This window comes from Chironomus tepperi, unplaced genomic scaffold (assembly GCF_022539635.2).
Source record: "Chironomus tepperi strain 1889 unplaced genomic scaffold, CSIRO-AGI_Ctep_v1 contig_137, whole genome shotgun sequence".
Lineage (NCBI taxonomy): Eukaryota > Metazoa > Arthropoda > Insecta > Diptera > Chironomidae > Chironomus > Chironomus tepperi.
The window spans coordinates 1,489,983-1,516,259 of record NW_027226259.1 but is presented as its reverse complement, the minus strand read 5'-3'; the positions used below and the strand labels follow the sequence as shown (position 1 = coordinate 1,516,259).

At 30.1% G+C, this 26,277-nt stretch overlaps 1 protein-coding gene across 1 annotated transcript in view; it reads right to left on the bottom strand.

Moving 5' to 3' along the window:
• The window catches only part of LOC139087727 (tRNA dimethylallyltransferase), a 78,773-nt gene that overhangs the window by 14,584 nt on the left and 37,912 nt on the right, over positions 1–26,277 (bottom strand). The window contains exons 5-6 of the mRNA XM_070636623.1: positions 995–1,065; positions 634–701 (exon numbers count right to left, since the gene is read on the bottom strand). Of these exons, the coding sequence (XP_070492724.1) occupies positions 634–701; positions 995–1,065 (139 nt within the window). The remainder of the gene's footprint in view (positions 1–633; positions 702–994; positions 1,066–26,277) is intronic.

Here is a 26,277-nt window from a genome sequence, read left to right as displayed (position 1 = left end):
GACGACACTTAAGATTCATTAAAATAAATTGAACATCCATAGAAGTAAGTCTGACAAAATAGAATAAATCCCATTTTTTGAAGAAAATTTCGCATTCGGAAATAGACATTTTATCTATTTAATAGCATTTTAACAAAGTCAAGAGCATGTAAAGTATAGGATTGTAAAATACACTCAAGAAGCATTTAGAGTGACTCTCTTCATCTTAAAGGAATAATAAATGCCGATACATTGTGACTATACATGTAAACACAACTCAAGGGTTTCGATTTTAAATATAAATTTCACTTAAAGCTCATGGCCTTTGCTGCATGTTACTGTTGATACATTTGCAAAAAATCCTTTATTTTTTTCTATTTAAAAATAAATGTCGCTTGTAATGTTCTATTTTTACAAAGTATGTGATGTCAGTGAGATAGAAATGGTACAGACAGAGAAGATTAAACTTTTCAATCATCTAGATCATTCAGACTGATTCGAGACTGATTTCATGAATATTCAAACCTTTCTAATGATTCAATGATTTGGCAAAATTCTTAAACCACAAATCTTTAGTAGAAACGTATTGATATGAGCACATATGGCTTAAATTTTGTGGAGTTACAGAACAAAAGAATATTATGTCAGTCTCACCTGATCGCACTGTAGCCAAAAAATAATAACATGTTCAAAGCGTTTAGGTCCGCCAAGATTTGATGCGCCTATTAATTGTCGATGATGTTCACATTCAGGTGCCAGTCAGTCATGATTGACATGACAATGATCAATTGTATGTGTGTGGATGTTTACCGACATTCCCGATAGAGAAAGGATCATTAATAGATGAAATAGAATAGAAAGTTGAGAATTAGTAATTATTAGTGATATAAGGATGGCAAGTGATAATTATCCATGAAGAATTTGGTTCAATAGATGAGAAGAACTTCAAAAGATTAATGATTATTTTGTATGGAAGGAAGAAAATGTGCAAAATGCGGAAATTTCGTTCTGTTACCTGGCAACTTTCTTTGTTCCTCAATTATATCACTTAAGCGCTGTCCATGATCCTTAAAGACCTCCAATGCTCTGAAAGAAGAAAAGGCGAAGAAAGGAAATTAAATAAACGTCAAAAATAATTTCAGTCATTTGAAGTGTTGTGATGGAAATGTGGCTATTTTTGCTGACAGAATGGTCAATTTACGATAACACAAAGGATTGCTTTTGAGAATTCCGACAGAATTTCACAATAAATTCGAACAATTTTCTGAAATGCGCATATTACTCTGACTCCAAACTTAACTTCCCTACTTCCTTAATTCTCTTGTTTCTATATATGCTGTTAATTTTTTGCAGCCGGCCATCATTAAATTATTATAATGCAAGTCAGTCAACCAGGCATGAGTTGGACTTTAAATTGAGAGGAGAAAGAGATGGAAGCAGAGAAAATTTCACTTGTAAAGCAGTAAGTTTCACAAAAAAACATATTAAATTACCTAATTGAATGTTAAACGTTTCACTCATATTTTTTGTGTAGTCAAATATTTTTTCGAGCTACTATGTCTTCTCATTTTATAACGCTGTAATGTTGCAGTGTATAATCACACTAATTATAAGGTCAACTAATAAATCACAATGTATGAAAGCAGGGCACTTACTGTCATGTACAATAATGTTTTAAATTTGAGTGTTTTTTTTTCGGGAGACATAACAAGTTTGTGCCTGAACTAAATGAAACTTTTACTCTCTTTTTCATTAGTCATGACTTATGACTGTGTTTTATTTTGGTTACGCATTATAAAGTATCTAAATAGCTCGAAAGCATCGAAATGTCATTAGCTTTATTAGAATTGGATGATTTAAGTACATTTTTCCTTGAAATATTCACTGCAAGATTGACATAGTTTATAGCTCCTTCTAGACGATATTTCATACTCAATTCTGAATTGCATCATATGAGAGCAATCGAGTGTATCTGGGCGAGAACAAAAAAAAATTAAAATTTGCGTTTTGCTTCTTCATTTTTAATTAAATTAATGTTAATTGAGTCCCATCTAGTTTGCATCATTAAATTGTTGAAAAGAGCGATAAGCGAACAGATTTTTTCTGTTTCATTTTTAATTAAATTGGTGATTCGCGATTTTTTTTGCATGTGCGACAGCAAACATTTTTAGATGAAAAATTTTAATGTGTACATTTTTTCGCGGGACATTAAAGAAATCAATATTTTGGGGTCATTGGAAGTTGCCGGTTATAGATGAACGATTTATGGAGCTTTAATATTTTTTGCTGACTATTTACATTACTCATCTATAAAATACACAACTTTTATCCTTTTTAAATGCGAAATTCAATCAATAAAAAAAGAGAATTACATTTTTTTATACAAAAAAGGCTGTTAGTCTGGGGACAGGCAATAAACGATTTTAACAGGGCATTTAAAATGACGATAAGCGTACAAAGTATGACACCATTTCCTGGGGCAGTTAATAGTAGTAATGCACTTAAGCAGTATGCCAAGAATACAAAAAGGCATAATTCTTTCATTTCTCTTTCAGTCAGTCTTTATCCACAATGCGATTTTGGAAAGGAAAAAGAGTTGTTCATTTTTATGTGTCTGACTGGATTCATATTTTATTTGGTAATTTCTAAATGTGTAATGTCTTCATAATTGAGTTCTCTGATACCTTTAATCCCCAAAACTCCAAATGCGTGTTAAAGTCCAGTCTGCAGTGTCAATTACTAACTAAACTTTGCAAAATGTCCATGTACATTTATAGTAGCATTTATGGGTGCAAGAAGAAACAAAACAAAAACCTCAAACCTTTAATACCTTCTCGGTGTGTCTGCGTCTGTCTTTCTAATTTTGTATTTCAGTCAGGAATTTTAATAATTGTGAAAAGGGAGCGTGTGGACGAAAAATGTACACACAAATATTTTATTTTGGCAAGAAAAAGAAGTCTAAATTGTCCTTGTCATTGCCATTCTGGACGTACACACGACACAATGGTAGATATAACAGAAGATATAATGAATACTCATGACGATGATGACTGAAAGAGTGCATGAACAAAAAAAAACTTTTTTTAAGAGCAGCCCGAAAAGTATATGAGGACAACAGCCGTCCATGCACTGTATATAAATATTATTGAAATAAAATTAGAGTTCTGTGTTTATCTTTCTTTTTAGTAAGGAAGAAGAAACCGCAAATGTTTCAAAAATAAAAAAGAGCTCTAAAAATATTCATTTTTTTGTGTGTGTTGATGACTTTTTTGCATTTATTTTTATCATCTCTGTTGCTTTTATCTTACATACACAGTGTATATGTTTTCTTATTATTTCATTCTTTGTCCAGGCAGCTTATTCTCATTATAGTCATTGAGACTCCAAATATATATAAAGAAAACCACAAGCAGCTCATTAAGAAGAAGAAAAAATGTTGGGAAATAACTTGATTAGAGCTAATTCATGAAGCGCAATTTTCGCGACCTTCAATTATTATCATATGATGATACTCTGACTGTTACAATGTTAATATTACATTGACTATTTGTTTACAAATAAAGAAATCAATGTCAAAAGCTGGAAATAAGTACAAACTGTTCAGCCACATTCAAACTGCTTCAACTAGCAACAATATCAAAACAGAAGCATCTCCTAAAATATTTAGGAACAAATTCTTTTTCAATTCTTTCTTGTATCAAGAAAAAGATACAGAAAAGTCAACAAATGCCTTTCCTTAAAAAAAGGCAAATTATGATGATAAATTTAAAATTCATTGCACATTTCATGGTTTTTGTGGGGTGAATGCAATATACAACAAACATAAAAAAAGGAAACACTGAATCGCGGTTCTGTTTCTGTTTTGATAAAAAAGAAACTTTCTCAAGAGCATTCCATTCAAGACTTTATTATTACATTCATATTCTTTAATATTTTGTGATATTTATTTGGGCAAAGCAGCAGAAAATAAAACATATTTCAAGAAGTAAGAAGAAGACGACAGTAAGGAATACAAAGAAGGAAGTGTAAACATAACAGTGCAATAACTCAGTGCAATTAATTATTTTGATAATTTTTTTCCCAAGTCATGCAGAAAAAAAAAGTTTTTTTTGGCAAATATTTACGACGTTACGGGTATTGCCGGTGCTGATAAAAATCAAAAAATTTCACAGTTGGAGTTTTTTTGACGTATGTTTGATATTTGCAAGAAGCCGTTTAAAATGATAATCTTGTCGGAATTTTTATGGCCGATTTGTATCAGACTTGATTTAATTTTTGATATTTGCACAAGTCTGCATTTCACTTTGCATTCAGAATCAGAGTAAATATTCCACGTATATTGTTCACATTCATGTCTAGAAATTGTTTACTCTATAATTTTCCAGGAAAATTAATACAATCAAAAAGGATTAAAACTTCTAAATTACAAAGTTTTCGGAAACTTTTTTGAGGCAAATAAGACCTCCATGCCTGCATTAAAATAATTTAATATAAAATTCTATTTATGAGAAAACTCTTTAATAACAAGAATAACAATTCCCATTAGGTTAAAGAGACTTTTTCAAAATATAATAATAATGATGTACAATTTCTGTGTTTCAGGCACGGTGCTATAATTATATCACCTATACACATTTCATGCTTGAAATAATCAAGACGGAAATGTCACTAAATAACGCTCTGATAGTTTATATGTAGAATTATACCACTTTTTTGTGGTTTGATAAGAACTGCATTTTAAATACTATGTGTATGGACAGTGCCGAGAACATTTATGTGAGTCATTAGAGGCATTGTTGTCGAAAATTAGAACAAGTTCTTCAAAATGATTTACATTTTATGATTCTCATATTTACACCATTTTATACGTAATTATTTAGACGATCGAAGCGTTAATTTAACTGATCGGAAGTCAAGTTCTAGAAAAAAAAAATTACAAGAAATGCGGAAGTAACAGTGACTAAATTGAAAAACATAAAAAATTACTGATGAATAAAAGTATTAAGTCATAATCATACAATTTAATTTTAATACAAAACAGTTCCATGTGCGTCAATACAACTCAAGGAAACGTTCCAGTAAAGTCATCAATTTTTCAGTGTCAATATTTTTTTATTGAGTCTTAAAAGATTCATAAATTCACAACATGCACTAGATGAGAGTGCAGGAATGAAAAAATTTAAAAAACTGTATGCAAAACTTCAATAAAAATGAAATATTCATGTAATGTGAAATCACATTTCGATATCATAATGACTTTTTTCTCTCTTGCATTAAGCATAATTTATGGTGAAAATAAATAATAAAAAATTCATAGTTTTCGTGGTTCTTGTAGTGTCGATTTTATAAAATATGACATTATTTCTGTAATATTCCACCCATTTTTTTGAGTTTTTGTTAAGGCAACAATAAAATATACATAAGTTATGCTGGCTTTGTAATGCAATAGAAAAAGAATTATGTAAGATGCCAGTAAACTAGCCAGACACAAGTTAAATTACATACAAATTGTCGATGCTCATAAAATAAGAAGAATCTTGTCTCATATTTCTCGCAATCATAATCTACATGAAGAAATGCGCATAAGAAAGAGATGGATATAATGATAATGTGGATCACAATTCTTGATCTTGAATGTCTGTTTGAGAATCAGGTTTTTGCACTTTACTGTTATCATCACAATCTCTGTTTACATTGTAATCTTATTGTATCTTGATTATTACACGAGTATTTTGGTGTTTAATGACTAACTGAAACTGACAGTTAATGTAAAATTAATTAGCTTTAATTTCAGAAATTCCAACTAATTTGATCCTCATGATCAAATGAATGAAATGGCGCCAATTCACTCATAAACTTTCAAAATAATTCACACAACATAAACAGCCAGCAAAGATATTTCACAATAAGAAGACATTGAGATGTGTCTTCAGTGCAATATGAGTAATTTAAGTCTGGCGAAATAAAAGAATCATAAGAAATGAAAGAAGAAAATAAAAAGGCGTAAAATGTAATTTGCAAGTTGAAATCATTTATATGGCTTGAGGGCAGCATTACAATTGCTGCTGTGGCTGCTGTCTTTCACCATTATCACAGTTACTCAGTTCGGGCATGCATCCAAAGTAAGAAGCAAGTAATTGAAAATTTAAAATAAAATTCCTCCTAACATTTCACTTGGCTTATTCTCTTTCTTGTTTGTTTTGAGGTCAAAAGCAATCCTCGATCGAGTGAGAAATAAATCAACAGCAACTGCACTTTTGTGAGAATACAAAATCATTTTATTGCAGTCGCATGTTGAAATTTAGTGCGACAAAACACTTCATTTTCATTTGCATTAAAGCGTGTCGTTTTCTTCGTCTTTTATCCGCACACAAATGCAATCTTATTCTGTAATCTTCCGTTTATTTCAGCTTTAATGTTTTCAAATGGCAAGGGATTAGCAAACACTTGATTTTAACCGATTTAATAAATTTCTAAATGGTTATTAAATTTTAATATTTTAAATTGGCAGTTCCGAAAAAGCTTTTAAGCATCCAAAAGTAAATATTAAGATTCACCCATTTTCAGTCATAAGATTCCCCTTAGGAAGCATCTCAGACTGATAAGAAGATGCAGACTAATCTTACGCAAAAAGTCAGACTTTTGAATTTTTAATCCATACTAACATCTTACATATTTTATCATCGCTAAGACTCTTTAAAGAAGTCTTTACTGACTACATTTTATGATTCCAACAAAGTCCCTAAACATTGCATTAAATTTTCTAATTTAGCACTTGCCGAACATTCTTATCACTCACACGAAGTTTCAATTTAAAAAGTCTGAATTTGGCGTGAAATTTAGCATTTTTTTTATATTCTCTCCCAAAAGTGTCATATAAATTATTCACGCTTATCAAAATATTACGTGATAATGCTTTTATACTTGATGAATAAGAAGGAAAGCTTAAAAAATTCATGAATTCAGTCGCGATTTTATTGCATTCCAAATCAAGTCTAATGAACCTTTTTTTTTATTCCTATCAATATGAATGAATTAGCTGTTGTCAAGGCACTTCGTGCATACAATTTAGCATGAATGAAGCTGACAATTTTAACACCTAAAAATGATTACATTTTGATTACTTTTTGCAAGAAAGTTGTCACCCATTAAACTTTGTTTTCATTTTTAATCTTTTCTTCATTGCATTATGCATGCAATCATCATCATCAAATAGTGTGTCGTGGTGTCAATGTATCATAACAATATTCTCACACACTGACACAAGTGCTGGTTGAGAAAGGTTCTAGATAGCTTGTTGAAACGCATTTTAGTATGAACATTTACTTTCAATTAAGCTTAAAAGCTTGACCATATAATCATTTAAGTTCATCATCATCAAATACCATCAAATTGCTTCCAATCACAGTTTAATGGCCAAAACAATCCACACAATAAAAACAAACATCAAAAACGTGAGTATAAGCTATAATTTTCTGTCAACAATTCAACAAAATTGCGCTAAAAAAGTCAACCTCAATGTATACGTCTGGCGTTCTAAATAATATGATGAAATTTACATCACATCATATTACTATAATCATTAGTGTAAAAGGAATTTCTTAAACGAAATAATAAAGTATTAAAAGAAACTGAAGCATTTTTGTGCCAAGAAAATAAAAAGAAAATGAAAAAATTTTCCCCATTCTCAAACCGACAATTTTCCAAGACCGGTAAAAATAATATTAAATGCCGACATGTAGCAGACGACGACGCCGAATGAAAGGGGGGAGAGTGAGATGGATTACATGAAGAGAAGAAAAAAAAGTTCACAACAAACACAAATAAACCAAAGCCGGCAAGATTTGTTGATGTAATTGTGTAAGTTTGCACACACTCACATAAAAAAATCTGTTTATTTGGTGTTAGTGATTTTTTTCGCGCCAAAATGATGAGCGTGGCTGCTGCCGAGTCTTATTTGAGACTTTTGGCTATATAAATAAATGAAGTAAAAAGTATCAACGTTGATGATGAAGTGGATTTTTTTTTATTTCTTATTCTCTCTGTTTTGTTACGAATGAATATGTATAATAAGAAACGTATAAGAAAATATGAAGCAAAAATGCATCGACAAGGAACTAAGTGGAAGAGTATGAAGCAAGTGGATTTATGGTGGCGCATTTTTATGAACACTTCTGTGATGAAAGAAAGCCGTTTGTCGTAAATATGTCAGAAACTGGAGCATCTTTTATCCTTTGAGGATTTCTGGTCCTACTAAGCTATCCCCTGCTATGATGAAATAGATGAATTTTGAGTGGATGAATGGCTATATCTAAATTATGAGTCTATCTTGCATTCAGACGATAAGCATAAAATCTTAAGTCACAGGCACTATTTCTATCGCTTATTAATATAAATTGATGTCTCTGTGCAGGAATAGGGATTAATATTTTTGAAGTTAGCCGAACAATAAACCCCCATGAATGTATGCATGGGAAAATATTGAGGATTAACAATCAATTGAAATCACTTGCACAGAGTTCAATCGACAAAATGCTACAATTATTAAACAGAATTGGTCAAAATGTGACGAGATTTAAAAATAAATATTTAATGTATTTTCAATGTGCAACTTTGTTGCAGAGAGAAATGTGCAGTTAATAATATGAAGTAAAGCATTATTATTAAAGGCACGAACTGTGTATACATGAATTAAAGCAATGTAAAAATTATTATGAAAAGAGAAGGAGGAAAGAAGACAAAAAATCAACAACATCATCAAGCGTCGGCACCTGACGCTTTAAGGGAAGGCGAAAAATGAGAATACAAGAAAGATGATAGGAGTATAAATCCATACACAAGTGATAAATAAATATGTAATATATAAATCAAACAATTAGACATTCCACAATGCCTTAAATCACTCAGGCAGCAGGAGAAGTCTTTTTTTCATTTATTCATTTTAAATTTTTTCAATGCGAATAGCTTACGATGAGATTTTAATTGGAAATTCATCAATTATATTTGCCCATTGGACTACGAAAAAAAGAGAGAAATAAATTCGACAAATTAATTTATTTCTTCTTTATATTTTTGAGTAATAAAATTTTTTATTTTTATTATCTTCGTGAACAGACTGTTTAAGGGAACAGAAGATCAAGCAACTAATCATTTCAGTAGGTGGATAATGTGAGAAAAATTTTATTATTAAATTTTTTTGGATGTTTATTAGCTCCCAATGGATGAAAAGACGATGAGTTATGAGTTCATAATGTCTCTTCAAAAATCCCAGCGGAACGACTTCAAATATCAATCGAGACAATTCAATCAAGTTGTCCTTTTTAAGGTGCACATCTATCCTTTTTCAAAAAAATCCATTAATCATGTAGGAGTCCATAAATAATTTTAAAGGTAAAGTACCTATTGTGAATCCTTTTGAGTTCTTGAAAATGTCAATCCCTTGAGTGGACCAGAAAATTTAGTTCCAACTCCCAATAATAAATCAATTAAAAATCTTCATTAAAAGTCACGAACGTTACCCACTGGATCTGCCGAAAACACAGAAAAGAACAAGACAGGTTTCATGTTGTGCACATTATAGTTGAATAATAATTTTTTTATGCACCACATTGCATACTGCTCAAAAAAAAGAAGAATAAGATAAAATGCTGCAATAAAATAATGATGACAATGAAGATATGAGAAGAAAATAAAGGAGATCTTTGAAGAAGAAGAAGGTGGACTCACTGACGAAAAGAAGATATAAAAGATTTTTATGTCTTTTTAAATGCCACTACATGCATTATTATTGTTCTCAATTTTTATGTGTGTTACATTTTTTTTTGTTTTCAATTTTTATGACCAACATCAACATTTGAAAATGAGAATATTTTATTATTACTAGTTAAGTTCCATGTCAAGTGTGACGAAATGGGACTGTAGACTAACCTTCATGGAAATAAATTGTATAATATTAGTTTATTGGGTTATTAGTAGTTATTATGTGTTGAAACCATAAAATGCTGTGCCTCACTTAAAATTGTACAATAAAGGATGCATAAAGTACCAAAAAATTACACAATAATAAGTTTGTACCGATAAGTTCTTGAGACAAACAATGGGAACTATAAAGCAAGTTATCATTATTTTGACTCTCTCACACAAAAAGGAAATACATAGAAAAAAAGCGAAAACTGCATGTTATGTCTGGTGATTTATTTTCATTCTTACGATTTTAATTTAAAACTTTTGAAAGAAACGAAAACGAAAAAAAAGACTGAAATAAAAAAGAAGACATAAAACAATGAGACATGGATGGGAAACAAGAGCGAATTGTGAGTGAGGTAGATGAGGAAAAAAAGACATTATTCGTCGTCTAGGCTTCTTATTTTTATTTTATTTTTTTGCGTCAACGGCATGAAAATTTTCCCATCATCATTAAAAGATCAAAAAAAGCAAAAAAACGAGTAAATGAATGGATATATGAATTTAGTGCTATGTATGCTAACAAAACAAAAGAAAAAATATTTTTCTTGCCTTCATCAGTCAATCAGTCACATATGTACATAAAATAATATTTATGAGATTTCTAATTTTTGAGGAGTCACTAAAAATTGAAATCGAACATAATTAAATTTTATGAATCTTTCGGATATCTATCATCATCAATAAGAGGTCAAATCTTTTGAGTAGAACATAATCGATTGCTTTATAATGATTAGTTTGATGGGGGAACGCGATTGGTACTTATGATTTTAACTAGATTGAGTATTGCTTTAAGATTGATGGCATTAAATTAGATAGTATTATTGCCTTTAAGCATATGTTAAAATTTTACATTATTTAGACCGTTTTATTCTATCTCAGCATTTTTAAGCTCTTAGCTTTTATTACATTGAATTCTTATTGGACTCCTGGTATGAAGCAATGTATGTAAATTATATATACGATGATTATCTCACTTGGCATCATAAATTCATTAGACATTCCATTTCACTCACTCATTTGACTTCCACAGCTTGCCCTCTTCATAATCTTGATCGCACTCTCATTAAACTACAAACTATGGGAAGCAATAAGGTATAAACAGAAAAAAATGAAGAATGAAAATGTTTTAATAATAAAGAAAATAAAAAGAAATAGATGTAAAGGAACGTGCGAGTACTCATAATGTTTTGTTTGTACAATTTTTCATTCCTTCTTTTTCTTTCAAGAGCTTTTATTTTGTTACTGTGAATTTTTTTCTCTTCTTCAATTGCCGCCACCGCCTCACATTCTTGATTTACTTCTTCTTTTCCCTTCAATTTCTTTTCAATCTTTCACATTAATGTTTTCGTTTCCTTTAAGACAGAGCTCGAAGTCGACTCGAATTTTGATTGGAACCGAGTTGACTTAAGTCAACATTTCCATACCAAATTCGAGTCTATTGCGATTTCTGCTTTTAAATGCAAAATTAATTAGCTAGTGTGTCTGATTTTATTAGATTTGGATCGATCAGTTACGATTCTATGAATATGGGATCATTAGAACATATGCTAGTAATCTCAAAAATGCGCCACTGACCCTAAATTCCTTGCACAATTTAACTTCACTAGACATGAAAAGATTGAAGTAAGAAAAATGCTTTTAATCTTTTATTTCTTGTTCATTTTACTCTTGTACAAATCTATTCAGACATTGATGATATTGAATGTGAAAAGATGAAAAAAAAAATCATAATGCAAATTTCTGAATACTAATGTATTTTCCAATAGATAATGATAGGTCTTTTTGTTGAATTGGCTGAGAAGCAACAACAGCAAAAAGATTCTCATAAATTGCTAATTTGTGAGGTTTTTTTCTCCCTTCTTCTGGTTTCAGTTCAATCATAGGCTGTCTACATGCTCATCATCTTCAATTTATCGAGAATTGTTCTTGGGATGAGTTTTTTTGGAACTGAAATTTTCAGAAAATTTTCTCAAGATTTAGTAATCTTGCAAAAAAATAATACATCAATCTCATCAATTCAGCACAAAAAACTCATGATTTCGCATATTTAGAATGACATAAAAAGAGCATAACTCTTAGTATGTTAATTATACATTCTGCATTTGCTTGTTACTCTAACATTTCCAAAGGAATTTATTGAATGATTTTTACTGCACATATGTTCGCATAGTTTTGAAATTATTGAATTTTTCATTGATTTGTGCTGCTACATGAAAATAATTGAATTATAATTAAAATATGGGCGTCATCATGACCTAAAATCCCTGTTTTATGCAATCTATACAATCTGTGTGGATCAAAATATCAGAAATCAATTATTAATTTAAATGAGATCATCTGCAGAATGGATTGTAAAAAATTTAGAGTTAGATAAAAGGTTTGGGAGTTTGATAACTGGAAGTAAGTTCAGTATAAAATGTAATATTCAAATTTTTTTTGGAGATAGGAGGAACATCTGATGTATTATGTTCTGATAACTAGGAAGCTCAAAACAATATAGCCAATTTAAGATTTTTTAATATATTCATATGGTGAAATCAGTTTATTCGTCGCATATCATGTGACCATGAAGTAGTTTGTTGCCATATTCATCGTATGATTAGCAAGTTTAGAATCTGGGATTTCAGATTAATTTTAATGAAATAAACGTTATTTCAAATATTGTCAAGAATCTTTGAGTGTATTATAATTTAATCCAAAATTTCAAATTTCCTCATCTTAATTTGAATTAATTCAGCACAAGCAAAAGTTTCAACAACTGGTGTATTGGGGAATCCCAATGAGGCTATATTCACACCGTATCATAAAAAGTCTCGCGGGTGGTTTCGCTTGGCACATATTTGACGGTTCAAGTTCCAGCGGTTAGGCCAAGCTTTAATCACACGTGAAAACGGTGTGAATATAAAAAAGATCATTATCAATGCCATTAAAAATGATTCTTAAGAAAGTTTTGTACTCTTTTGCAAATTGAGGAAATAAAAGAAGAGTTTTTCATCACAATTGAATTGAACAACGAGGAGTGAGAAAAAAAGAATAAAGAAAACATCGACGAAAAAAAGAAGCGAAAGTGTAATTTTTCAAAGGGATTATATTTCCCGTTACATCATAAATAATCATGTCGTGTATAGAACCAGATAATAAGAGAGATATGAATAGCTTTAAATGGAAGGTTAAAGCGCATTCTGAAGCTGATTGTTGATGAATAGTTTCTATTGAAATCGACAATGTATCAACATGTTATGGAAATGTTTTTAGAATTTAATCATATCCCATTCACATTTCTTTTCTTATCTGTTAAGTATGACAAACCGTAAATAAAGAGTAGTTCTTTATATGAAAAAATGCATTCAGAGAAATAATGATTACCATTCTCAGATTTCAGGAAGTCTATATAAGATTATGATTGTGCGTCTGATTACATTTACTTTTTTTTTACATTTTATTTTCAAGTTCAAAAGTGGAGAAAGCATAACACAATCAACAATAGTAGTAAATGCTCAGGCAACAATAATAATGAAGCGTTAATCGACAAAAAAAGGCAATATGAATGAACGAAAAAGCAAAGAAAAATAGAAATTCAATAATAACGATGTGTGTAATGGAGCAGGCACTAATAATTAGATCAATATCTCTATTTTCGTTTCAAATTCTATTTATGTCTGGCATTTCTTTTCACCATGTCTTGAAATGTATCTCAATATATGTTATCAAAACATTTCTTTAATGAAAATAATGAAAATCGAGATGCAATCCCAACCACACCCACAATTGACACATAAAAGAAGGAAAAGTAAATTGAAAAAGAAGAAGCAACAGTGTCAGCAGCTTCTCACTCATTCTGATGCTCAAAATGAAAATTGAAAAGAAATGTAATGAAAATTGAAGACATCCGAAAAAGATAGACAGAACCCTTGGGAGAGTTTAGTGGGAAAGCGACTTGAAAAATTATCTACAATAAATTTTATTTCTTTAATTTTGAGCGATTCACTGGCTGAGCTAAAGGTCAAAAACGAGAAATGGATATTTTTGTTGTGAATGTCGGATTAAAAACCTGCAAAAATTTCACACAAGAGAATCGAAAATGTTTATTTTTGTTGTTGTATTGAAATAGTACAATATTTGTTACTGAAAAATATCAGGTTGCATCAGAAACTCAATTCACAATACTGTTTGTCCTTTTTCACACCCAAAATGGAAAATATCAGAAACCTAACTTTATTCCTTGTATTCAATTTACAGTGACGAAAGAAATATCATCAAAAATAAAGCAAATGCTTAACTTTCGATAAGTGAAATTCGTGTGGACAGCAGAGAATTCATTATCAGCTTGTGTTATTTATTATGAACATTATGAGAGGCATAACATGCACATGTGATGTCTATGAGAAGCAGCAGTAATAAATGGTTGAAAAAAAGTTATTATCGATGTAATACAAGTGAAGGATGAGCAAATGAGGAGGTGGAGAGATTGGCAATAATTAACATATACGAAATCCAATATGTTCCATATGTTCACACCAAAGATGGTACAAAATATGAGAAGTGCGATGTGAAAATAAAATAAGGAAAGAAGAATGCAGAGGTTTTTGCCTTTAGATTAATAATAAGAATAGTGCTAAAGTAGATAAGAAGTTAGGATGGATTTTTAGTATTATCGATTTATGGGATTTTTGCATCTGTGACTTCATAAAATTTTATATCCAAAAGTAAACAAAAAATTGATGAATCACAAAAATTTGCTCTACTTTATCGTCATTCTGTGATATAATGCTTGAATATTCTCATGGAAACTTCCCAAGTATTTTGATGCCATAACAAAATCATAAGGTAATAGCTTCGAGACTTGTGGATAATACTTTATTTATATTTCTATTGTTATGACTGAGTTGAACAAAAAATGACAAACTTTCTGTTACAGCTTCCGAGGAAACAAATTTTTCCTTCCGAGAAAATCGGACTCACTTTAAATTTTTATTTTGCAGTGATTGAACGCATGCAAGAGAAGAAGAAAGATGAAAAATTAAAAACGTTCGTCTACAAATAAGAACGTATATGAGAAATATGTCTGTTATGCCTCGATTTTTTCTCCATTAGTCACATCATGATTATTATGATTTTTTTTTGCCATACATTGCACTAATGAACGCATCAAATTACAAGAAAAAATACATTTTTAAGAAAAAGAGGAACATGAAGCATTCAAAGATGGATAGAAGAAATGGTTCGGAATAAGGCTGGCAGGCAGGGCTATTTGAGAAATTTAAACAAATTAATCACACAAAAAATGAAATCTTTGAAGGAGAAATGAGATGAATATGAGAATGTTGATGAACTTCACAATGTTTTGTAAACATTTTTTCTGGGTGGCTTCACATCTCTCTGAGTTTTATTATCTGTGAATGAGAATCTGTAATTTTTCTTTGACCTTTATGCCTTGTTCTCTTTCCATCTCACTCACTTTATAGTTTTGATTTGTTTCTAGCTTGTTAAAGATGCTACATAGTTGTGATGTTTTTGTTCACAAGTTTTTCTTTCGTAAACAAATTACGAATAGAGTTCATGTCGGCATGAAGTGTTGTGTTTCAAACGAAGGATGAAAATTTTCCCATGATAAAGTCGTCCAACAAAGAGATTATCGTCCACAGGAAGTCAAGGTTAAATATACTCGTAAGTTATTAGTTAAAAAGATAAAAGAATATGATTCCTAGAAATGTCCTTTTGGCATGTTTAACAAAAGTGGATCCTATCCTTGAGTTCTAAGCAATCGCAGAAAGATTTTTTGACAAAATTATTAGGACTTTAAGTGCAAACATAAACACAAATGTCTGTAGAATAAAACAAAAAAATTTATGTATCCTTTTTTTAAGCATCACAATTCAAGTATGCTTAAAATGGCACGTAATTGCCTTTTGGGAAAATATTTTTCTTTCGTTTTATTTCTCTCATACACAATATCAAAATTGAAGCTCATAAAGTCATGTCTGCAATGATGATGATGATGATGATAGGAAAATAAGAAACGTAGACGGTTTTCAGACACAAAAAGAAGAAGTCTGAGTAAGCACAAGAGCGAACGAGTAGAGAATTTGAGAAAAGAAAAGTTTTTCCTTTCGATTTTTCTTCTTTTTGATGCGCACTTTTCTCTCATTTCAGCATCAACCGTAAATTTTCGTATTCCTTGTGGTGATTTTAATTAATTTTATGTTGATATATATAAGGATTTTAATTAAACTCAAGCAACTGGAATGATTTTAAAATCAAGCTTAAGAAAAAGTGTTGAGGAACAAAAATACAGTCAAAATCATTTCAAGTTACCCTAGTATCATACTTGTCGTGTGTTGACAGTAAAGAAGAAAATTCTATGCTCTACCTAAAATTGAGGATGAAAATAAGGAGAGAAAAAAAAATGTTCTCATAGCGAAGGTCAGAAGAGATCTTGATCCCATCGTATTCCATTTTATATCAAACTCAATTCATTTATACAAATTGTTATGTACTCTATTGAGTTTACATAGACTGAAGTGAAAAAGTCTGTGGCTTTCATTTGTACGGTGATTGTCAGGCTTGACTTGCTTGCCAGACACGCCAAAAAAAGTGAAAAAGAGGAAAAAAGGTTCATGAACACAAAAAGTGTGCTTTTGATTCCATTCACACGCATATCTTCTTTACAGTTGTGGATGAGCACAAGCGCTCATCAATTTTATATTTTCAATTTAAGGAAATCAATTTGCTTTCTTGTTATTTACAGACTCTCGCATATCTTTAAATAACTTTATTATGAAGACAGGGTGGCATTGAAAGTAAATTAATTTCTGCATGTGACATATTCATGTATGGCTGACTTTTCATTTCATTCCCTTGCCAAGTACACGGTGCATCAATTTTGTGTGTTGGAAGAAAATTAATCTTTTATTATACTTTGCGGTGGGAGGAGGAGAAAAAAGACGTACAGAAATAATACCAGCATTACGCTAAGTAGTTTGTGCATATAATATGGAACGGACACAGAAATGTTTCATTTTGACATCTGCTTAAATAAATTGAATCGTCTTTTTTTAAAAGCAAAAAAACACAAAAACATGAAATGACAGTTGAATATTATTTGAAAGGATTGGTAACTTCTAACAATTGGAAGTCAAGCTAATCCACCAATATGAAGCATTCAAGATTACTAAGCAATAATTTGCAAATATGATCAATATTCCATCCATTGTAGTCGCGGCTAAGAATGATAGATGTATCATGATATACAGTTGTTCTGTATTTTGTGTTTTTTTCAAGTGGTGGTCCTTGGCAAAATGAAGGAACGAAGAAAATATTAAAAACAACCACAATGCACTTGGACAATTTGTTTATGTTTCAATTTCATTTTCTTATTTCTTCTCTCTTCATCTTTTTTATGATGTGCATTTACATTCCGCACAAAAAATATATATAGATAAATATAATATTGCAAAAAATGGACGTTAAAAGCAGCAACAACAAAAACAACAACAACTACGACGCAATAAAGAGCAGCTTGCAAATTTTATTTTCAAGAAAATTTATATTTTTATATATTCTTGTGATCTCTTGCGAGCTGCTGTTTCTTTATGACTCTTTTTCTGGCGGTGGATGACAGGCATCTTTGCATTTTTATTTAATTTTCATCTTGTGTTCCCTCAACGCCTTCCATTCACTTTCCCGTATTAAGTGTGTCTTTACACAATTTATCATGTGAATGAAAAATTAACAGATTTTTTTAATCGAATATTCCCTTGATGAGGCTAAATGCGAGAGATCTGTTAAGGGATTGCATGATGAACAATAAGTATCTCTTGTAATGGATTTCTTTCTCGCGAAAAAATAACTTTATTATGAAGCATGAGTATTGGAAATAAACAAACTGAGAGGAAAATATCTCTAATGTCATCTTATATTGGCATTCAATCAAGCATTTAGACTGTAATGAATGCTTCTTATTTTGTGGAATCATCTTATATTGTAATAAATGCAAGGAGATCATGATTGAAAAGAGTTGAAGCTTTTGTAAAGTTTTGGCGGGAATCATGAATCAACAGATCAAGAACGATAAAGTCATTGCAAATTAAAGTTGCTAAAATTAGATCTGAAGGAATAACAATTCTATAGAACATTGTTACCAAAATTCTAATACATACGAGTGTATTACTCTAATAAATTCTAAAAGATGATGAGTCAATCAGAATCAAATGTTTGATTTATACTCATTGGCTCGAAAGTATTTTATGAGAAGGTCAACTAATAGGTCATTATTATTGTCTGATTGGTTATGATGCAGATGAATGAATTGAATTTATGAGCTTCAAATTTCGTTAAATGAGTTTTGTTATCTCAATTTGTAAAATAATTATGTCAAAGATATAAAAATTAGCAATAAAAGTTTCAGAACCCCCGGAAAAAATTTCAAACAAAGAAACTTCAAACGAAGTCATTAAGATCTATTAACCTTAGCATGTAACACTTTTTTGATGTTTTAAAAAAAAGTATTTTAGCACAAACGAAATGTGTCAAAACATCTGCCAAACTTCCATTCTCAAGTATTATTATTAATTATATACATTATATGTGCGTCTTCGAGTCTTCCGACGTCTATAATTTCTAATCCTCTACGCATATCTTTCGCATAATGAGTTTGTTTCCTTCCTTCGAGCAACAAATGTTCATACTTATTCATGTTTATTTTGTGTATATTTCATTTGCTGACTATCCGCTAATTAGCAGCTTCTTCGACCTGAACTGAACTGGCCTACATTTACTCTTCTTCCTAGCTTTTTGTTAGTAAATTTTTAATCTAGTTAGTATAGTAATGTGCACATTACATAGACAGTTTGTCTTATAGCAAAATCATTTGAATTAATGTAATGCGTTGAATGTATTTAGCCCAAATAGATCTCATACTTAATCGACTGCAGTTTGTGTGCCATGATATTAACGAACATTAGTAATCAGAACAGAAACAATTAATGTTTGTCATGCAAATAATAATTATTATTACGAAATTGTGCAGCATTAACAAGATCGTTTTCTCTGTTTATATAAATTTTCCTTATTTGAATTGCACGAGCAAGGGAGCCTTTTCTTATCATGTCACAGACACGTAATTTGCTTCTTATTTGTTCGTAAATCCTCTCTCATTTTTCGTTCGCTTATTCATTCATTCATTACAGTACAATGTAATCGTTCGGATGTAAAAATATTGAAAACTTTATAATATAAACATTGAGAGTGCAATTGCAAGATGCGCATTATTGTATTTACATTCCGCATCGCTTTTAAAAATAACAATACCGGCACAATACATGTATACACAAGTGGCAGGAACATTTTTGTTATTATAACTTTAGCGCCTTTTTTATGAATTAAAATGTAGCTTTGACTGTATTTATTTCTTGGGAATTTTATAATACTTAATCTCTTGAGCAGCTTACTGACCTGTTCAATGAATAGTTGATTGACAAATTGATAGTTTACTAATGGTTATTAACTTGTCATGAATATCTTAATCTTTCAATCTACTGCATGTCATTATTTTGCCGACAAATATGCGCTTTCAGTTCAATTTACTTTGTGATGTCATTTTTACAGATTTGTTTTCATATTGAGCATGTGAGAGAGATCAAGGAACATATCATCAGCCAGAAATACAATGTAAGGTAGCGTGAATTGAAAATTAATCGTATAAATGAAAAGTTTAGTTTGAACACGTGGCGCATGCAGTTAGTTTCAGACTGTTTATTTGCGCCAGATTTGATTTTTTGCTTACATTATGAATTAGCTGATTATTTTGTGTAGGCGTTTGTAAACTTTATACTTGATTTCCTCAAAGCATTACTGACATCGTTTCCAATATTATAATTTGTCTATTAATTTAATCGTTTAATCATTTGTATGTCGGTAATGTGAACTAGTTTTGATGAGCGTAATTGATTTATAGCTTTATTAATAGATTTTATGAATGACACCTGCTTGTCAGGATTATATTTATAGATCAGCTGAATGATTAGACAAAACTGGTTAGATTAAATATCAAGGATTCATCTTAAAACACATCTGATAGTTACTTAGAAAGTTATTTCATGACTCACAACTTCTTATTTTGCTAACTTCGATTAAAATAATTGCACTTAATAGAGTTTACAACATGATCTTTCACCTTTCCTTCTGTTACTTCCTTCAACAATCTTCGTAGTCATCATCATCATCATCATGATTAATTTCATTAAGAACCGCACACTATTTTTATTGAAATTTCTGCTGCGTTGGATGTTGTTGAATGTTTCTTCTTCCTTCTCATATTTTCCCTCACTCACACTCTTATTAAATTTAATTGATTTAAATTATATGAGAATAAAAAAACGAGTTCATTGTGATTATGAATCATAAACCCACAGAACCTGTTGCAAAAACGTGATATCGACCCAGTCACCTACACAGTACTTATGCTTGTATATATATATATAAAAAACTCTCTTCCGAATATATTATGAGAGCAATCTTAAAGCAAAAAGCAAGCAAAAAGGTGATTTATGGTCGTTATTGTGATTCATGGAGTTTGTTGTGCACAGTAACGTGGATTTGACTAATTTGAGAAGGGTATAGTCTTATAATCTAGATGGATTCTTGGAAGTAATATCATAATAAAAAGGCTTGAGTTTCTTTGTCTGTCGTGTCACAGAAAGAAATCAAATGCTGTCAACTATTAGATATAAAATTTCTTGGTTTATTTACACAATTAAGGAGAAACTTTTACTTCATTGTATCTGATGGAATGGCGGTACTTTATCATTTGGAATGTGCTTAATGTTTGTGATACGAAATTGAATTAGTAGTTTTGAAAAAATATATATTGATACTTCGATAGTTAAGCTATTGCATATTGCAGCTCCCTTACAGCTAGTTTTCACATGATGGTTTACTGCACTTGCAATCAGTTTAAACTCTTATTAAAATTCATGAGCAATTTTCTCTTCATTTCAAGTATATACCATTTAATTATAATCATAATTTCTCGTTAATAACAGCCCTCCCAATCAAGACAAACTGTTTCGATAACGATCGACATTTCATTCAATAAATTTCGCAAATTTCTCAAGTATGCTTATTTTTTATAGGTATTAATGCATTCAAGGTATTTCATTCTCATTAAGACTTCACGTTTTTTTTATAGCTTCGTGTTTTTCTTTCTGCTCGATATTTATGTCTTCAGCATTCCTCATTTTACTGAATGTTCATAAACTTCTACCATTCATTCAAGAAGCCGATCTATATCATAAAAAAGGAGAAAAGCAGTTGGAAAGTAAAGGAAAGTGTGTTGGGTGGTAACGCTCATATTGTTTAGTTATCATTGACAGCTTTAGATACAATTATCAAATAAGTATTTTTTTGAATGCAGGTCAGTAAAGTAAAATATGCATTTTTAAAGAATAATGAACAGACCGACAAAGTCTTATAAGTAGCTCACATTCTCTTCTTCGATGCCCTTAAAGAGAAAGAAAAGAAAAGAAAAATGTAAGCAATGCATTGCAAGTACCATTATGAAGCCACTTCATAATTTATTTGCACACACCGATTCAATGTGAATGGAACGAGCCGCAACCGACTAAAGTCAATTGGATGTTTAAACAAAATGAAAGCACGAGACGTGAATAAAGTGAGCTACAGCTATGAGACTCTAAAGAAATGTAATCAGTTCAAATAATAATAAACACGATGTTTTTAAAAGAATTCTTCTTGCTTGAGTATTTAAGAATTTAGTTAGTGGTGGATGGGTATCATCATTATTCAGAATTGGAGTTGAATGATGATATAGATGCTAACAATGATATTGATTTCATTCTCTATATTATGTGTATTTTGAGATTTGATTTAAGTCACATTAGATACGCCTCATGTTCTTTAGATATTGCTTGTTAGTTCTTTTTTTTTTGATGCTACTTCAGTAGAATGTAGAAATGATCCGGGAAGAAGGGAAAGAATTAATAAAAAATCAATCATGATGAGGATAAATGTGTATAAATATGAACAAAAACAACAAGAATGAAAATAACATCAAGCATACATTTACAGCGTGAGTGAGATTTTTTCATTCTTTTTTTAAAAGTTGCTCTTCGAATCTAGAATAAACAAAAACAAAAACAAAGGTAAAAAGAAGAATAGAAAAATAAAAAACTCTGAGAGGAATCGACAAAAACAAAAATATAATTATTAAGATTGAGGAATTTGGACATTTTTATTATGAAAAATAAAGTATTGCGTAAGAAAATCTTATTATGTAACTTATTTTGCATAAACATTCTGTATAGTTTTAGTAAACAAGCTGAGAAAGCCTATCAAAAATCAGTTTATGTTAAATTGAGCAGGTATTTCATAATTTTTGTTTTCTTTCAGTGTAGACAAAACAACGAAAAACAATTATAAAGTCTCACATCAACAGATTTCTTCATGGATTAACAAAAGTTCTTCATAAAACTGAGAAACAAATATCGACTAGTTTTGATCTCTCATGTCATTTGGAGCATTTTTCATCATTATTCATGCTTCTTTATCGATGTTATAAGTAATTTTTAAGAATTGATCCTACACATGATTTAAACAGGTAAAGAGGAGAGTAACGTTAACATTAGTTAGAACTTTTAGAGTAACAGCATTATTCTATTGTTAGAATAGTCTGTGCTCGTCAAAATTCCCCAGGATTTATAGAAGTAAGAGCAAACAAGAACATTTTTTTATGACAAAAGACGTCTTAAATTCCACTTAAAATTAAATAAAGTCATCTTCCGCTATTTATCGCATCAGTCATTTGATGATGCAACTGTGTAAGCATAACTTACACGCACAAGACACATATTTATCATCATCCTATCTTGTCGCTGTTTATTTCTTAATCACTTTTCCCTTTCATTAACTAAACTGTATGTATGCAGTGTCTGGCATTTCCTAAGTAACAATATTTCTTGATGAGACTGTGTCAACTTTACTTTGTGCCTTAGATAAATACTAAGATAATGAATTTCTTTCCGCACTTTTTTCTACTTCTGTCGCGACAGAAAGAAATTTTTAAAATTTCTCATACAATTTTTCTTCATTTTATCTCTGTTTATCCAAATGTAACTAGTTCTGTTTATCAATATTCATCTATATCTTCTATTCTACTCGTTTTTTTCTTTGTAGACTTATTAGACTCCTTTTCAGTTCGATACGCATTCGTTCGCATGAAAAGTCAATATTTAATTACCACATGTGAAGTGAAGTAAAAGAATATAAAAATTCCATCAACCTTCTTTGCTTATTTTCTTTTCATTCTTCTTCGGTGTCTTTTGAGAATATTCTAAATTTAAAAAGAAGAGAATAGAATAAATTTTGTCCGTAATTTGTCATCCTCAAATGAGATCTAGAGTTGTCGTGAAATATCTCAGCTTTTAAAAATAATCTTGGCTTACAAGAAGAAACACAAAAATTTTAATGATTTGATAATTCAAGTTTAGACTTAAATGCAACATAGCAGAGAGGAAAATAATGCGCTCCTTCCTAATTGCTGTCCACAGATAATCCAACTTCTTTAATGTTATATTCAAAAAAAGAATATTCGTGAGCTCTCAATTTCCTATAACGACTTTACTTCTTTATCAACTGAAAAGTATTTCATTTGAAAGTGTTTGTGGAGGTTCTGAAAATCCACTTAAGTACACAAACATGATACATTGAACTTGTGACTATCTCTCGTATCCAATAATATAACATGGTAACATGTTGGATAAATGTTTAACATTAAGGAAAATTAAATGTTCTTAATATGATAGAGAATGGGGAATTTATGAATGAAATGTTTGTGTACAGGAGGCTTTAAGGTGTTATTTCATCCAAAATAAATAGTCTAAGAATTTAATTGATATTTTGAGGAAGTGCTACTATCTTTCTGGAGCATGTTCAAACATTCATATTGATTCTCAGGCGAGACTCTCGTGTAGATATGAATAGTCATAATATAGCCTACTATTATTCATCAATAAATCAGCTACAAAGTAATTGACTCCTCATTTCAATATTAAATATTATGAAAAAGTTCCTGCTAGAAAATTAGATTGCTTATTGTTTAGTACGTAACTAAGTTAGTCTGTGCAACCTCAATTTTCGTACTTATAAATAGTGCAAAATTTTAAAACTGAAATTTTGCAATAAATTTGTGCGCTCTTATCACATTGTGTTCTCGTCACGGTTCGTGTAGTATTTATTAACGCATTTCAAGCGATTATTTCTCCATTATTGTATTCATCACGACTTTTTTGAATGTTCTATTCAAGGAGAAAAGGCAATCACACTTTTGACTGCTTTTGGGAAGTTTAGGAGCGCATTTCTGTCGATATTATTATTTAATTAAATAATTCAAAGTTTATAAGTAACTCAAGATTAGCTTATCACTTAGACTTGCCACATTCCACAGCACCATACATTGTAATTTAATAATCAGCTGTCGTCGCCTAGTTTGACAGCTATACCACCAACAAACAGTCAAAGGATCATGAACGAGTTTCAATTTAAAATGTATGCTTAATGGCAACAACCAAGAAATCGCAAATCGATTCACGAAGCAAATAAAAGGGGCAGCTTAAACGTCATAAAACTCATTATTATTGTTTTGAAAGATTTGTCAATGAGGTTCAATTGAGTGACGCCACAAAGTATTTACAATATTCATGCACATAATATAATAGAAACCCCATTAACGGAATCATTTTCATGCACAATTGCACATTATTAAATTTGTTATATCAAATTATATATTTGAATATATTTTTGATGGATATGTGTGGAATCAGATTACAATATAAAGTTTGTCCTTCAATTACGTGCTACATTAAATAATATTTTCAATGAACTCTTGCAAAATACGAAGGGTTGTAAAACACTGAATCGAGTTAAAATAATTAAATTAAAACTTCATCAACAATTTTCATTCAGTGGTTAACTTCCATTATTTTATTAAGCATCCTTAAAGCCAGTGAAACTATAAACAAGAAAATTGAAACATCTTCACAACAATCTCTTCCAAAAATTTTCTTAATGAAGACGAAGAAGTAAAAGGAAGAAGAAGTCAAACTGTAAGATTAATTATGACAAGACTTTCGTTTTTAGTCTTTACAGTAGCGACAAAAAGTATTGAGACGGTCTTTTATTTTTGCATTTCTTGTCATAAAATTTCAACTACAAGTCTATTTTGGCTGAAAATTTCAACATTGGTTCATTTTTGCTCAAGGAATCAAACCAAAGAAAAATTTTATACTATAATTAAGTATTTTGAAAATAACTGTTAAATTTTCAAATTATCTACAGCCAAAAAGTATTGAGACGATGGTTTTTGATTGAATATTTCTATGAATCCTTCTTTCTCATGACTTATTGTATTGGAACTAATAATATTTATATTTGTTCTTTATTTCCATTGCCAAAATTTTTAATCAAAACCACGTGGTTACTTAAATTTACGCAATTCAAAATGGCGGCCACTTTGCATGATTTTTAATCAAATATTGACTTGAATTTAAGCTTAATTAATTTAATTTTAACTAAATCATGTTTATTTATCAATAAACTTTCAGAATAAGTCTTTGATTTCTGTATAGTTTGTTAGTATTCAAGTGCTTAAAAGACAAAATATTGAACAAATTATTTCTTTGGTTGAAGAGGTTTTCATCAGAACAAAAAATTATTATAGAACAAATCTTTTTAATTAGCGCATAAATATAAGATATTTTGGTCTCATTTTGTTGTATTTTGATTCTAGAATAATATTCATAAAGTTTTAGAAAGCTACAACTAGTATCCAATAAGAAATAACTAAGTCAACTAGACTTCACTATTGACTGTTATATATCAAAGATAAGTAATCTTAAAAATAAACCGAAATAGCAAAATGTACGCGTAGAAGTGAATTATTATACTAAAATTAAGTGTTTTAAAGTGTATAAATACAAAACACATTAATAATTACACGTAAAAAAAGAATTATGAACAATTTACTTTTTTCGTCCCTGAAGATCGTATAATGAGTGATTACTTAACTTAGTTATTTCTTATTGGATACTAGTTGTAGCTTTCTAAAACTTTATGAATATTATGGAGATGGTCTAGAATCAAAATACAACAAAATGAGACCAAAATATCTTATATTTATGCGCTAATTAAAAAGATTTGTTCTATAATAAGTTTTGTTCTGATGAAAACCCTTCAACCAAAGAAATAATTTGTTCAATATTTTGTCTTTTAAGCACTTGAATACTAACAAACTATATATATAGTCTGAAAGTTTATTGA